The 15,749-nt window shown below is 37.4% G+C and overlaps 2 protein-coding genes across 2 annotated transcripts in view; both read left to right on the plus strand.

Annotated features, from left to right (window-relative positions):
- Nucleotides 1–2,614: 2,614 nt before the first annotated feature.
- On the plus strand, nt 2,615–12,914 carry LOC139981371 (developmentally-regulated GTP-binding protein 1). The gene is made up of 11 exons (XM_071993713.1): nt 2,615–2,765; nt 4,017–4,137; nt 4,492–4,536; nt 4,992–5,122; nt 5,494–5,563; nt 6,649–6,748; nt 7,390–7,645; nt 8,223–8,335; nt 9,055–9,177; nt 9,917–10,012; nt 10,569–12,914. Exons 1-11 carry the CDS (start codon nt 2,727–2,729, stop codon nt 10,573–10,575), a joined length of 1,101 nt encoding a protein of 366 aa, XP_071849814.1. The 5' UTR covers nt 2,615–2,726; the 3' UTR covers nt 10,576–12,914.
- A 2,127-nt stretch (nt 12,915–15,041) lies between these two features.
- LOC139981370 (phosphorylase b kinase gamma catalytic chain, skeletal muscle/heart isoform-like) overlaps nt 15,042–15,749 on the plus strand; it is a 32,212-nt gene continuing 31,504 nt past the window's right edge. The window contains exon 1 of the mRNA XM_071993712.1: nt 15,042–15,305. The gene's annotated coding sequence lies outside the window, so the exon portion shown is untranslated. The remainder of the gene's footprint in view (nt 15,306–15,749) is intronic.

Raw genomic sequence — 15,749 nt, forward strand, 5'->3', positions numbered from 1 at the left:
ATTTAGGTCTTTGTGAGTAGCATTAAACGGACGGTTGTCCTTATAACAAATAATTAATTCAAAATTTCCCCGATTGATTCAGATTGGGGCTTGGACTTTTATGGGACGACCAGAGGCGAAAGAAGTATGTTACTGGGAGTGACGCCGCCATGACGTCATTGCAGGCTCTCCTATGTAGAAAAATACTGAGACGTCAAATAATAAATTCTGAGGCATATATCTCGTAGTAAGACTATAAACCTTATGTCTGTATAAGTAGTCTAAATGGCAAGGTTTTGCTAATAAATACTTTGTGCGAGGTTGGGAAAAGGGGGAGGGTATATTTGTGGTAGTGTTCCAATTTTTTTCCCGACTGAATCCCCCCCCCCACCCCTCACCCATGCACATATGCTGCTGCTCACAGGCATAAAGTGTGCTCCGATTATTCTCCAGGCTGCCAATGAAGGAAGTCAGTTAGGATAGTTTCCTATGTTGTTTTGCCTTGGATTTCATGTAGCGCACCACAGAGCAAAGTCGCATGCAGCTTCCTGTGGAACTTAAATGCATGTGAATACTATGCCATACAGTTTATATTTTCATCCCCGAAGGTTAGATTGACGTTCCACACTCACTTAAATGCAACAATTATATGGATGACTTGTTGGGTCTAAACAAAATACCTTTAATTGCTGCATTCATCTCGACTCTCGGCATTATTTAACAGTTTTACAGAAATATTCTCAAAGTTGGCCATGTTGAATTTGCCCTGACATGTACGGGATGATCAATGCTAACGCCAGCTGTATTTGAGGTCCGAAGTGAGAGGTCACAGTATCACAATACCTTGAAGGAATCAATTAGTAGCACCTCTTGAAATCACGGGGGACAGAGTTGTCAATTAAGGCCTTTAATGGTTACTACCGAATTTGTATGAATCGTGGATAATCAAGTCCTAATTATTGCAATTTTAATTCTTAATAACCATAGTCTGAAGTACACGCCTCTATGCATAATACACAGTTTCCGTTACAGTCGTTAAAAATTCAAAATGTATTATCTCAACAAAGTGAGTTCCTTCATATTACTTTCCTGGCGATAGGCTTGTTTATGTTATTTCAATTAGAATAATCCGTGACCTAGTAAGTTTTAACGGCAGTATATATAGCACGCTTGGGGCGATTACATCTGAATGTAATCGATTACGATTACCTGAGAATGTACGATTACGATTACAGCCTAAAGTTGAAGTAATCGATTACGATTACGATTACATTGTAATGTAATCGTGATTACAATCATGATTACATTGTGGTTACTTGCACAATCCTCTGCATATCTGTTTAATATAACTCTCTGCCGGGAAATAGGGCAATGAAATAGGGCAAAGGAAGGGCATTTACAGTATATACGGACAAAATTGTGGAAGTATATCTACAATTCCTACCAGGCATTACACATAAAATATGCCTTAACACGTTTAAGATGTGTAACCCATAAGTCCAGCAAAAAATACAATTTAAACAGACAAAGAGTAAACAGACAAATACTAAAGTAAAACAAATGAAGATTTTCATGCAACACTATATTTTGTAAACTAATAATTTCTGCACAGCAGCAAAACTAAAAACTCTTTTACATTATAACACCAAAATAAAACTAAACAGCTTTGAAATGGGGCATTCCACAGTACCTGGGACATGGAAGGCCAAAGTAAAAGTAAATTATTTTCATCAAAAAGTGGTCAACTCTGGTAAAGCAAATTCTGATCCACCAAAATACTTAATTTGCAGTGATTTTTTTACATTAATTACATTAATTAAAGAGGTGTAAATGGTGCAAAGTTGGATGGGTTATTGGACAATGGAATGTAGGCAAATTTCTGAATAAGTTTATTGTGCTAGAGAATTCTAGAAGCAGGAACACTTCTTTGGTCACACTAAAAGCCAATAGTAAGAATTAGTTTTAATCATTTCTACTAATTTTGCCCTTCTCATTCAAATTTCACTGTAATCATAAATGTAATACGATTACGATTACTTTGCCCTTGTAATCGAATACGATTACGATTACTTTGTAATTTTCACAAAAGTAATCGATTACGATTACGATTACTTCAAAAAATGTAATCGATTGTAATCGATTACGACTGATTACGATTACCCCAAGCCTGATATATAGATGATTCAAAACGGATATAACAACAAAATTGTTACTATATATAACGTACTGTTTTCAATGTATTTGAAAAATCAATTGATACATGTAGGCGTGTATGGGTGTGTGTTTGTGGGGTTTTTTTTGGGGGGGGGGGGGCAATACGGGCTAAATTTCCTAGAATATATGAATACTTGGTTCCGTCTTTTAAGCGGGGATCGCCTCCGTCCACCAGCTTTCCCTCCTTATACCTATCCTCATCCAACATAATTTTCAACCCAGCCATAAAAATAAGCAAATATAGTATATATACATAATTAATATTTGATGTCTAAGGTACCCCCCTGTCCTTTCACATTTTCCCCTACTTTATGAAAATGATGAATCCTCATCTGGTCTTGCGCACAGCATGCAGAGTTTCAGAGGAAATGATTTATTTTTGCTGTCGTTTGAATCTGGCGCCATCTCTTTTGGCCGATTTTGTCAGTAAATGCCGAGTTGCGAATTGGTCACTTGAATTCCACTAAAAGTTCCGACTGAGTAGAAATTTTCATTTTTTTTTTCTCAAACAAAGCTTTACTAAATCAGTTAAGATGGGAATCCTTGAAAAAATTGAAGAAATAGAATCCGAGGTAAGTGGGATAGTAACTTTGGAATGTCTTCGTGTTCTTTTGTTCCGGAATCTGCTCAAGTAACTGTATAATTCAGGTTCACATGTCTGCTCATGTTACGTCAAAGAGATAGGCTAGCGATGTGTATCTGACAAACAGTGTAACATTTAACACTAGGCGCAGGCATAAACTCACTGCCCAGTGTAACACACTTAACTTTAAGTTAACATCTCCACTGCCACTCCGAACAATCAAAGCTGTGACGTTCTCAGTTGAAGTTTTTATGAACTAATATATTAAACAATGATTTCCCCACAGTATATTACTCAGTTTTATTCACTTTGCCTACCATATGGCCAAACATTTTATATTTTATCTGAGGGAGTGTACATATGAACTTTGATTCTCATGGGTATGCCAGCATGCTAATATCGTTTGCATTGGTCTTTAGAGATAAGTTCACAGATATGATATGTTAATGTCCCATCACTGTCAATCCACAAGTCCCAAGAACAGATGCAGTGAGAAAAGTGCTGGGCGGTATTTCTATAATTACTCCAATTTTCAGTTCCTCATTCAACTCATCAATGAAGGTATAAGCTGTAGGCATAGCCTAGGCTTATAAGTTACATTGCAAGTTACAAGATACTGTAAGTAATGTAAACTAGTATTACAGAGTAGGGAATAATTTAGCATTCAAATTTTGTGGAGCAGTTGTGAAGGATATCTCTTATAAAATGCATGCATTGCTTCCTGTGTGAAAACTGCTAGGCTATACATATTGCTTGTATTACAATTAGACCATTTTGCAACATGATATTGGATAAATTATGCCCTGTAGAGCCCGTACCAGAATGCAAACCTCTCTCATCAAGTTACTGCAAATGACATTGCGCCAACCAATGCTTGAAAAATGTAATTCATGATCAGTGGTTTTCTATTCCAATGGTAAAAGATATATATATATACAAAGCCAAAACAAACCACCCAAATAAAGCAATATATTTTACAAATTTAATAATATTTTGAAAAAGTGTATTCTTGATATATGTTGATGCCATCAATCTTGACTAATCAAACCCCTGTTGCAAGGTTTTCTAAGTGGGCTCTCACAGCCAAACTCAAATTTGTTTGATCAAATGACAGCTCAATGATCAGTGATGCCACATATCTGTAGTCATGAATGCTATTTGTTCAATGATATTTTGTATTTTATAAAAATTTATATTAACATTACACTTGAGCTAATTAACATAATTTCATTGCTTTCAGATGGCTCGCACACAAAAGAACAAGGCAACATCAGCTCATCTTGGTCTCCTGAAAGCTCGACTGGCCAAGTTGAAGAGGGAGTTAATCACACCCAAGGGTGGAGGAGGTGGCACAGGAGAAGGTAAGCTCCATACCGTCTATCAACTGTACATTGCATTGCTATGACAAAGTAATTCACTAACTCATATTGAGTGCACAGGAATGCTCCAAGAAAGTTACTGTATTCATTCCAGTGGTTGGTAACCCTCCTCCCCACTCCATCCCTCATCAATTCACCACATTACACTATCAATTTATACTCTACCATTGGTTAGTCATGTAGTCCATTATGATTTAGAGAGCTTATCCCAAGTATTACTATGTATGTCTTGTCCAACCCTGCTCACCCCACCAAAGTTTGCGTATTTTTTAAAGTTAGCTTTGCCAATGGTTTATAATGAGAATTTGCATTTATTATAACTTCTTAATCTTTCAGGCTTTGATGTTGCTAAAACTGGTGATGCCAGAGTTGGCTTTGTTGGTAAGTCACAGAATATTGATTGCGATTTTCTTGCCTTTGTCTATTTTGATCAGATTGCAAATTTGTGTAAGGCATGGTGTTAGGCAGTACAGCATGTATAAAGACTCTGGATGTTAAACAATAAAGTACTTCTAAAGATAGGGAAAGTTGTATATAATATTTAGTTCATTTCTCTTGATGAAATTATTGTCAATAGGTACTATCAATAAGATGACAGTTTTTATCAGTAATGAGAATATGCTAAATGAGTTGTTTCTCTGCATATCATTAGCTGCTATGCATATCATTAGCTGCTATGATTTAAAAAGCCAAGGTTGATATTTAAACCTGTCTAGTAGTAATCTTGAAAAGATGTAATAATGTTATTGTAATTTAGTGTACAATATCTGGCATAGAAAAGAGAGAAAAAGTTTATTACTTCATATGTTATTTTGATACTTGATTTGTCTGTACAGGGTTTCCTTCTGTGGGTAAATCTACTCTGTTGAGCAACCTAGCGGGAGTTTACTCTGAAGTAGCTGCATACGAATTCACTACACTGACAACAGTACCAGGTGTTATTCGATATAAAGGAGCCAAAATTCAGGTGTGGAAATCAGTCGGTAGTCCCCTTTGTTTCTTTTCCATTGTCTTCTAATTCACATTTTCTTCTTTATTCTTGCCTCTCCTTCTATTTTACTAGATGTTGAACTTTACAAAATCCTTATAAAATACAAAAAGTTATAAAAATCATGATGAGGTGCATTTCATAAATGTTAACAGAAAACAGTCATGCATCAAGTGAAAGAACTGTGGATGATAAAATGTCAGTAAAGCATTCATTGCAGTTTTTCCTCTTTTCTGGTCATGACATTTTGATTGTACGTCCCTGAGAAAAATGCTGAGATAATTGGGTGTACTGCAAAGGTTGTAAATTGACAAGTTTGACAATACCATCCCCCCATATTTTTTTTGCAGCTTCTTGATTTACCAGGTATTATTGAAGGAGCCAAGGATGGTAAAGGAAGAGGTCGCCAGGTCATTGCAGGTAAACTCAACAACATCACTTATGCCCCACATAATAATGGTGACATCAGTGATAGGTGCCTTCCCTGTTGGCTCATTCGAACCATAATTGGGATGTTTATGGATGAATGTCGCCTTTTTACGTAGAAAAGGAAGTGCTTAGAATTGCACCAAAAGTGCTTGTTTTTGGCCATGCCATTTTCCACTGTTGAGATAATATTGCTGAATGATGCTACAAATGTACCATTAATTTGTCTCGCAAAGATGCCTTCAGAGAGATGAAGATCACATCGTCTGTCATTCACTAAACTACCTGCGTTATTGAAGACGTCCAAGATAGCCTTCTCCGTGGTTGGCTTTGAGCATTCAAGGAAAGCCTTGTTCCAGCTGGACTTTTGCATAAATTTATAAACTTAAGTCTTGTTCATGAAATCATGGGAGTTTGGAATAGGTCAAGCCAAACTTTTTTTTTAACCTGATGGAATTTTAGCAGGTCAAACAAAGTGCTGCCCAAAGTGTCTTTTGAATTAAGAAAGTGCCTTCAACCCTTTATGGAAGCACTTAAATGCAACCCAAGTGGTGTAGATCTGTCATATTTTTACTAATATCATTTGCCATTGTGGCCATGCTTTCAGTACCAGCAGCTGCCGCTGATAATTTCTGATCATTATAAATGTTCATGAGGGCAACATTTTGAAGGATTTTTTGTTGGTGGTTGTACCTCGGACAACCAGGTCTTACTCTATAGTTTGACCAAATAGCAAATTTGATTGTCTCAAAACAAGTAGCAAAATAGAAAAGAATGGCTGACATGTAGACTGAAGGAGAAAAATGTCTAGGATTGGTGAATAGAACAGCAGGTTTGTGCCAGTAAAACCCCTTATTTGGGTGGTTCATAGAGCTGCAACAAGTTTTGCTTTTTATATAGTATCTTTCAAAGTGACAGAGTATGATACCATATTAATCATTTTAACTACTCGGGGTTAACTAGTGACAGTGGAAGCTGAATTTGGTGTTGGAATTTACTGATAACCATTTGCCCTGTTCGTTTGTCCACACTTTGAATCTTTTGATGCTTAAAAGATCGACATTTCCATTCCTTCATAGTCGCAAGAACATGCAGTCTCATCTTTATCGTCCTGGATTGTTTAAAACCGCTGAAACACAAGAAACTGCTGGAGCGTGAACTGGAGGGCTTTGGCATAAGGTAAGAAGATTTTCGAAATTTCTGGCAGAATTCTCGAAATTTCTAGCAGAATTCTGGAGTTATTGAAATTTAGGCCACTGACTGGCTTTTAAAGTGCCAGTGAATTTTGCCAGTTGGTAGTAGAAAAGAAAGAAACTAGGATTGCACAAAGATTATTAAAGTGATATTAGGAAAGAGAAGAGGGACTTCTGAGTTACTATCAGTCATCAAAAGGCACATACATCAAAAGTTCCCTTTTTTCCCTTTTTTTTCTCGATAAATTTGTGGTAAAATCATTTTTCTTTTGTTATTCATTTTTCAGATTTGTGTGCTATTTATATTACAACAAGAATGACTAATTTTCCTTCATAACACAAGTCTTTCGTATTAAAACTTTTACACTTTTTATCTCATAAAACCCTCTTAAGTATTTCCTCGTTCTTGTGCACTGATTCTACATATATGTGCCAAACATTGACATGCTGTTGAAATCAGATCAGAAATACCATTAAAATGCTCTGCAAAAATGCACCTAGTATTTAATACAGGAAGGGGCTGGGATTTGATTTATTAACCAAACAAAAACCCAACATTATTTGTACTTGAACTGCATCGACTGTTTCGATGCCAGTCTGTAATTTCTACCTCAACCTTTTGGTCAGGTTAAACAAGAAACCGCCGAATATTGCCTTCAAGAGAAAAGACAAGGGCGGCATCAACATGAATCAGACGGTCTCGCAGTCTACGCTGGATCTGGACTCGGTCAAGGCCATCCTGGCGGAGTACAAGATGCACAACGCCGACATCACATTGAGGGAGGATGCATCACAAGATGACCTCATTGATGTGATTGAGGGGAACAGGGTCTATGTTCCCTGCATCTATATACTCAATAAAATAGATCAGATCTCAATAGAAGTGAGTTAACTCTCAGCAAAACGGAGGCAGGGTGTTTCCATTCATCTTTTACCTTATGGCGTAAAGATACCAACCCCATAATCATCCCCAATCTAGACCACCCCACCCACCCCACCCCACCCCAACCCCAAAACCAAGGTAGTGGGTGGCCCATCTCAAAAGAATTAGAATAGGCTTCATAATATGGTAGTCTAGGACATATTTACCATGCAAGTCCTCCCCCCTCTTTCACTCTTCACTGACCCAAACGAATGTTTTACTATAAAATTGCCTCTCACAATTGTGTTCAGACAAACCAAAAGGTCCCTTTCCCACTTGCCAATATTCAAGGGAGAACAAGTGCATCCATCCCTTAGTGGGTTTGTTATTGGCTTGCCACGGTGCCCCTTACCCCAGGAAAACACTTCTTGAAGAAGTAAAAGGACCGTGGGTGTTGTGAGGTGCTCCCCTTATTTGTATCTTTGATTCATATTTGCAAACCATTCCATTGAGGGCAAAATCCAACGGTGTTTTAGTCTTCCCTGGTGCACTGCTCGCTCGGCCGCTCGTAATGTTATCTCGATTTGCTTCCTCTCAGGAACTGGAAGTTATTTACAAGATACCTCACTGTGTGCCCATCTCAGCTCATCACAGATGGAACTTTGACGACTTATTGGAAAAGATGTGGGAGTACCTGAATCTTGTCAGGATGTAAGTAAAAAAAAAAGCTTCCAAAACTACAAGAACAGATTATTAATTCTTCTTTTGGGAATCCTTGAACTGCAAAACCAAACAGTTACTCCAATTATGCATAAGTTGTGTGACAACAGATTTATCTACAAGCGACTTTTAAAAATGTGAGAAGAAATATTTCAAAGGATTTTGAAGATCATTTTCTTCTTTGATGACATTCCAAGACCAGCTTTGAGTTGCATTTCTGGGCCCAGATTTTCAAAATTTCTTCCACTTGCTAAAAAAAAGAGCTTCTAAAAAAATCTGCTACCTAAAATCAAGTTTCCACTTCCACACATCAATTAAAGTGTCCACTATCAGCAAAATGTCTCTGTTTTTGGCTACTGGCGTTTGGAAGAATCTACTGGCATTTTGCCTGTTAAACAGCCTGAATTTTTGAGGCCTGATTTCCTGAAGGGAGAGAGGATTCATTAGCAAGAGTAAAGCAGCTTACCTACCCAAAAAACCAACTTCGTTTGGATCAAGATGTATAGTTTGGATTTTTTTCAGTTTCTTTGGATTTGAAATTATTTGAAGTATTCCCAACAAGTGTCACATAGCCTGCCCTTTACATATCCAGGTTTCATCATGCAATGGTTAAATATATTGCCTGTTGTCATTCCTAAGAGATTACTTCCTGTGTCATTATCAATTTATCACTGTTACTGATTAGATTTGATACATTTTTTTCCTCTCAGTTATACCAAACCGAAAGGTCAACTTCCAGACTATGAAGCTCCTGTAGTACTTAAGAACGGCCAGAGTACGGTGGAAGATTTCTGTATGAATCTACATAAGAGTATACTCAAAGAATTTAAATAGTAAGTGTTCCAAATACTCCAACTAGAAAGGACCTTGTTGACATTCAAAATGAGAGGGGGTAAGGAGCATTTATTCTGAATGATGGTTTTATTGAGCGTAGCATGTTTTTGCTAATATGATACATGATACGTTAAGATTAAGATGTGTCAAGTAATGCATTAAATGTATCAAGGTCCAAAGAAGTGCCAGTGATAAAAAAGCAAATTTTTGCAGTTGCTATATTGTGATAATTTGTATAAGATGAATTATTACATAACTTTGATCATGTGTCGGGCTTACGAACTGTCAGAAATGTGAAAGTATGTGGAATTGCAAACATGAAAGATTTGGTGATTTTCCGTGAATTTAATTTTGTATCACTTAGAAGCATACTGAGATTGTGCGAAACAATTTAATTGGATATAACAAACAATTGGACTTTCAATCTGTGTATAGTGAATTACATATTTTTTAAATGTAATAATGATGTATATCTATTAGAGAAACTCTGTACAGTTTTAAAGCGAACCAACAGTCTGTTCTTCTGTGATCGCATTTATTCAGCAGGAAACCTCAAACATTCATGTTATTCTTCTTGATTTTCCTTTTGAAATCTCACCTATCATTAACCCCCCCTCCCCCTTCCTCCCACCCTCCCCCACCACCTATTATACACCCAGATTAAAGTGTTAAGTGGAGATGATATGTGAAGTTACAGCTATCAGGTGATGTAACCGTTAAATCTTTTTTCATTATCAGTGCTTTGGTCTGGGGAGCATCTGTGAAACATAATCCTCAAAACGTTGGCAAAGATCACAAGCTAGACGATGAAGACGTCATTCAGATTGTCAAAAGGTCAGTTTTTTTTTTTTCTTTGTATGTATATATATATATATATATATATAAATGTATGTATAGTAGTATTAGTAGTTACAATGTTGGTTAAATGTTTTTGTATCTATTCTCAACATTGAGTTTTGTTATACCGTTAACAATGATAACATGGTAAGCTTGACATTACAGGTAAATATCATCCGCAGACTGACAATGACAAAAGTGTTTTTTTCCCATCCCATCCTTTTCCCTCACCCCCTTTCTCCCTGTCCACCCTCTCCTCCCCCACCCTTCTCCATCCCCTCCCAACCCACCTGGAAATACTCATCATCAGAAAGTCAAAATATGCCATTGTATTTACACAGTACACCCTTTTGTCTAGTTTCATAAATTTTAACAAAAATGTGATGTACAAAAGGTTATTGGATGGTCCCATACATAAGTCTATCAAGCAATATGTACCCCTAGAATTAAACTTCCTTGTGTGTCTTAATTGCAATTGATTTGAACCTGTGAAATTCAGAACTCCTTTGTAATTAATTTGTGATGTTTAGTTTATGTTTTATTTGCTTTTCAGGGTTTAATGGAGATCCTGTTTGCTCAAAACCCAAACCAGACTTGCAGTTGGAGTGTGGCATGATTGGTTAGTTAAAGTTATAGGCCTTGAGAAGCACTCCATATTTTGGAACATGGACGGGAAATAAGAGGATGCCTGGGTTTACTGCCCCCATGACAAGCTGATAGATATTATAAAGAAAGGATTGCTTCTCTATAAAGAAGGCATGGCAGACTCTTGAAATCATGCATAATTGCAATTTGCATAAATTAATGCACTATATGAACTTTTGGGGGAGAAAGGATGTGTATCAAGATTTGAATTTTCCTTGAATGAGATTCTGTGATCTGATTTGTTTAACAGGGAATGTTAAACACACATCCCAATGGATTCTATGAGGCATTACTCCCTATTTACTGACATTTTTAATTTGTAAATTCCTTGTAATGATTCAGTTCACAAATTAAAGACACCTTTGTCATCTAAATAGGTTAATTACAGTAATGAAAATATGCTTCAACAAATCAAACATTTCATGCAACAGAGGAGTTATTTTTAAAGGAAATGCATAAATGAGGAGCCTTTGCTTCAAGCCAATTTATTTCATACCTTATCTTGCTATCCTGTGATTACACCGTTTTTATCCTTGCTTTATTTGCTCCTCGATATTCATATATTCGTCTGCAAAAGCACCTGATTATCACAGTTAGGCTTAATTGTAGTAATGCATATTCATGAACAAAAGAATACACTACTTTCTCAAATATCCTACAGAGAGGAGAATCTTTCCTATGGAAGTATGGATTTTGCCAAGTGAGTTGGAAAAATTGGATGAGCAAAAGCCACTTATTGTCACAGTTAGCCTTAAGTGTAAGGATGTATTCGATAAATAGTGCATATCCATGAGGAAAAGAACACACTACCTTCTCAAATATCCTACAAAAAGGAGAACCTTTTCTACTGATATTTCCTAATGATGGTGTGTATCATTGGATTAGGGAAAGCCACTTATTGTCACAGTTAGCCTTAAGTGTAAGGATGTATCTGATAAATAGTGCATATCCATGAGGAACACAATTTTCAAATATCCTATAAAAAGAAAAATAATTCCTATGGATATTTCCTGATGATGGTGTGTATCATTGGATGAGCAAAAGCCACTTATTGTCACAATGTGCCTTAAGTGTAAGGATGTATCCCATAAATAGTGCATATCCATGAGGAAAAGAATTTTCAAATATATTCCTATAAAAAGAATAATAATTCCTATAGATATTTCCTAATGATGGTGTGTATCATTGGATGAGCAACAGCCACTTATTGTCAAAGTGTGCCTTAAGTGTGAGGATGTATCCCATAAATAGTGCATATCCATGAGGAACAAAATTTTCAATTATATTCTCTATAAAAAGAATAAAAATTTCTATGGATATTTCCTGATGATGGTGTGTTTAATTGGATGAGAAAAAGCAACTTCTGATCAAATTAGGCTTAATTGTTAGTGTATATCCAGAAATCTGGAATTGACAATGTATAATGTATCCTATGGATATTTACAAGTGGGGGTAGTGGATACAATTATCAGCTTTTGACACCGAGTTTGACAAATGTCTTGATACTCTCGGATACTTTAAGCCCCACCAACGTTAGATTCACTGGTATAATTTTCACGCAATGCAGGTTAATATAGTTGGAAATTATGAAGACATTCAAAATGTTTTTGGCATGTGGCTTCGTGTTTCTGATATGAAAATATGTCTGCATATTGTAGAATCCAATGTACTCATAATGACTAATTAACAGTGGCATAGCTATGGGGATAGGGCTAGGCTCTCCCAAATATCTGTCTGGCCATCCGAACTCCCCTCCCCCACCCCCACTCCCCCAAAAAACGAGTTTTGCTTTTGGAAAATAGGGTCAAGAAATACTCTGCCTGCTCCCCTTTGAAAATCATTGCCCCCACCCCTAATAAATGAAGTCTTACTGACACCCCTGCTCATTGGTACAGATCAAGGTGTGTATTGGCTAGGGTGTCTCTTGTAACTTTAAAATATGTCTGAAATGGCTGAACTTCCTATTTGTTATATTGATCCAACAAGGTACAATGTCTGGTTTTTTATGCTGTTTTGTATATGTGTCTTAAACATACAAGCTGGTTACATATTTATTAGGAATTATCATTAAATAATATATAACTTAGGAGCATCGAATGGCCAGTAGACAGATATAAACTAAATAAAGTATACAAGATAAAGCTACATACCTTAACAGTAAAGATGGTTCTAGCATTGTGTTAATTCTCTTTATTTGAATGAATTTAATATCTTGTTGCATATGACAATAATAAAATCCACTGAGACTAAGTAACCAAGTTTCTTGTCTGTAGTTCATGTTTTAACTGGCTGGAATTGTGTACAAAACTTATGTAATGGTCATATGTAAACTAGTCTTTCTGTGATGGTGGCAGGGCCAGAGAGGGATGTGCTGCCGTATGAAGTTTTTTGAAAAATCTCAAAAGTGCCCCTTTCATGAATTAGAAGTAACTAAGTTTTGGATAATGGAAAGTACCCTTTTCAACTTTTTAATAAAAGAAGTGTTGTTTTGGTGAGAAAAAAAAATTAGAAAAAAAGTGTAATGAAAATGTGCCCTTTCTTGTTCCACAGACCTATATAGCTCTTTGTCCTGACCTAGTGATTCAATATTCTGTGATTTATTGGGGAGGGATTTTCCAACCATTTACTATAGCAAATCCTGTAGAGAAAAAAAGGCCATCTGAATCAGGAGAAAGATTACCATACCTGGTCGAGAAGTTGCGGAAACCGGTGCGAGGCAACGCAAGGTTTTGATGGAGACGATTTCACCGTGGTCGCAAAATATTCCAGTTCCGCCCGAGGCGCCGCCAAATTTGTCGCTTTTCCCAAGGTCGCAGCTCTGGCGGTTGGAACACTGAGCCACTGTAGCTATTTAAACACCTTTCATCACCTGTAATGGATAGACCTATCATTACGTTAATTTGTTCCTATAACTAAGAGGAAGTTGGGATTGCTCATCTTTAACGAGTGGGATCGTGAGGGGGGGGGGGAGGGGGGTGGGTAAGGTGTGGAGAAGGCAAATGGAAGTAAAATGTGCATCAAAACTACAGTATGAAATTTCCCCCGGAATTAAATCACGGCGGTATTGAAAGAACTTAACATGCATAAGATGTGTGACCTGATTCGTTCACTTTGGCTTCGGCCTTGAGTACGTCTCTGTATGCTGCCGTGTTGGGCGAATCTAACCGTAATAGTAATTACCGACTTTGCGATCCACGTTATAGTCATTGCTAACTCTGCAATCCGCGGACCCCCCCCCCCCCCCACGGTTTGCAAGGCTGGCAAGACCGCCTCCGTAGCTTGTCCCGTTCGGGAAACCAAAATCTGCAGTCACTTCATGGGCGTCGATTTGGTGAGGGGTGATGGACATGCTCCCCAGCCCCCTTCACTTTTCATTTTTGTTACTTTGGAGCCTCCTCAATGGGCTGTCACTAAAGAACTTCTATCCTTTCTTTTGGTCGCTTGCGTATTTTATCAATAGCCTGCATTCCCACACAGACAATTAAACATCAAATGAAAATTTGTTGTGTTTGGGAATTGTCATAATACCTCATTTATTCTCTTCTTATTTTTCTTCTCGAGCATACGATAGAATGTTAAAATTTCAAAATGAAAAGTCATAATTTCAACAAACTATTCTAAATATCAAGGAAAGCCAATATTTTTCATAAAATACATAAGAAGTCGACTCGAAGATCGAAATGTAACATTTTATTAATTAAGGAACAAGTCCATATTTTGATATAAAACGTTATGATTTCGAGAGTTGCGGAGGGAGCCGCGAGAGTTGCAGAGGGAGCCGAGAGTTGCGGAGGGAGCCGAGAGTTGCGGAGGGAGCCGAGAGTTACGGGGGAGCCGAGAGTTGCCCCCTCCCCATCACCCGACATTTCTGGAAATGTAATAACAACCATTGGTATAACAGACATTGGTGTGACCCATGGTGGTTAAGATACCCCACACAAGCGGTCTGGGGAGACTGGGGGCCTTTGCCCTGAACAAAAATACGACATCAAATGGTGATCTACACGCAAAGTTAAATTCTCTTGAGTTTCTGCGTGAGGTTGAAAAGAGGGAGCGTACACCCAGAGGAGACGACTGAATGTAAGAAAAAAACCGACTGAAATGTTTTTCCCGACGGAAGATGTGAGTTGGTGACATTGTCCGCTCACCTCCCCTCCCCCTTTGCGCACGCCACAAAACCTGCACTGATATAGTTATATCGCTTAGATATCCCTTTACCTGAGACACAATAATTAACGTACTTTTCAACAGCCTTTCCCTAATCGTTCCCATTTCATACCCAGTAACGGGCTTGAAGTAACAAATGTGTGGCGATCGCACCTAGCACGCAGTTGCACTCATCTAATTCTAAAGTTTGGAAGAACTGTCAAGGAGTTGCAAGCCTGCACACCCGGATGATTGTTATCAGTTACGTAATATACCGGCACAGTGTAATATTTTAGCATTTCCGTGAGCATGCCTATGGTAACGATTTTTCTGCCATTTGTCAACATGTCGCTGTAATAACAACACACTCGAAAAATTTGCCTTGTCAGAATGACCTGTTTGAAGGTAGAGTTAGAATGTACTAATTTCGGATATTGACTGAACTGCAACTCTTTCCAAATTCGCAGTATTTCACAAGCAACCTAACGTTGTATTGAAGGTTAGTAACATTAATTTGTTCATAGTTGTCAGCACCTGCAGTTGTACCGCGAAAGCTTAGTAATATGAATTAGCAAATAGGCTGCATAATGTAATGACAATAACACTTACTAACAGTTAGTAATCCTAGATAGGGCTGACAAGTACTGTAACTACAGTAAGACCCATTAACCTCTTGTAGCCTATTGCTGATAGTACTACAGTAATACTAACTTTAAAACTATGCAGGGATTTGTGGGGAGGTCTTATGTACAGCTATTTCATAAGGAATTCAAACTTAAGGCCTGGCTAATCCTTTTCAGTTGCACACTTTTGATTGTATGCAGGTTCTTAATTTCAGTCTTAATTCAATCATGGACTGGCTGCTTGTTCAGTTGTTCTTTTCTAGGGCCGAGGCAATTTTAATTGTTTCCTTTGATGCTAACAAAATGTTCCTAATTAAATT

Source organism: Apostichopus japonicus, chromosome 15, assembly GCF_037975245.1.
Source record: "Apostichopus japonicus isolate 1M-3 chromosome 15, ASM3797524v1, whole genome shotgun sequence".
In the NCBI taxonomy this organism is placed as follows: Eukaryota; Metazoa; Echinodermata; class Holothuroidea; order Aspidochirotida; family Stichopodidae; genus Apostichopus; species Apostichopus japonicus.

Coding starts and splice junctions, on each gene's coding strand:
- LOC139981371 (XM_071993713.1), top strand. CDS start 2,727: ATGGGAATCCTTGAAAAAATTGAAGAAATAGAATCCGAG. Junction 2,766..4,016: donor TTGAAGAAATAGAATCCGAG/GTAAGTGGGATA, acceptor CATTGCTTTCAG/ATGGCTCGCACACAAAAGAA. Junction 5,123..5,493: donor ATAAAGGAGCCAAAATTCAG/GTGTGGAAATCA, acceptor TTTTTTTTGCAG/CTTCTTGATTTACCAGGTAT.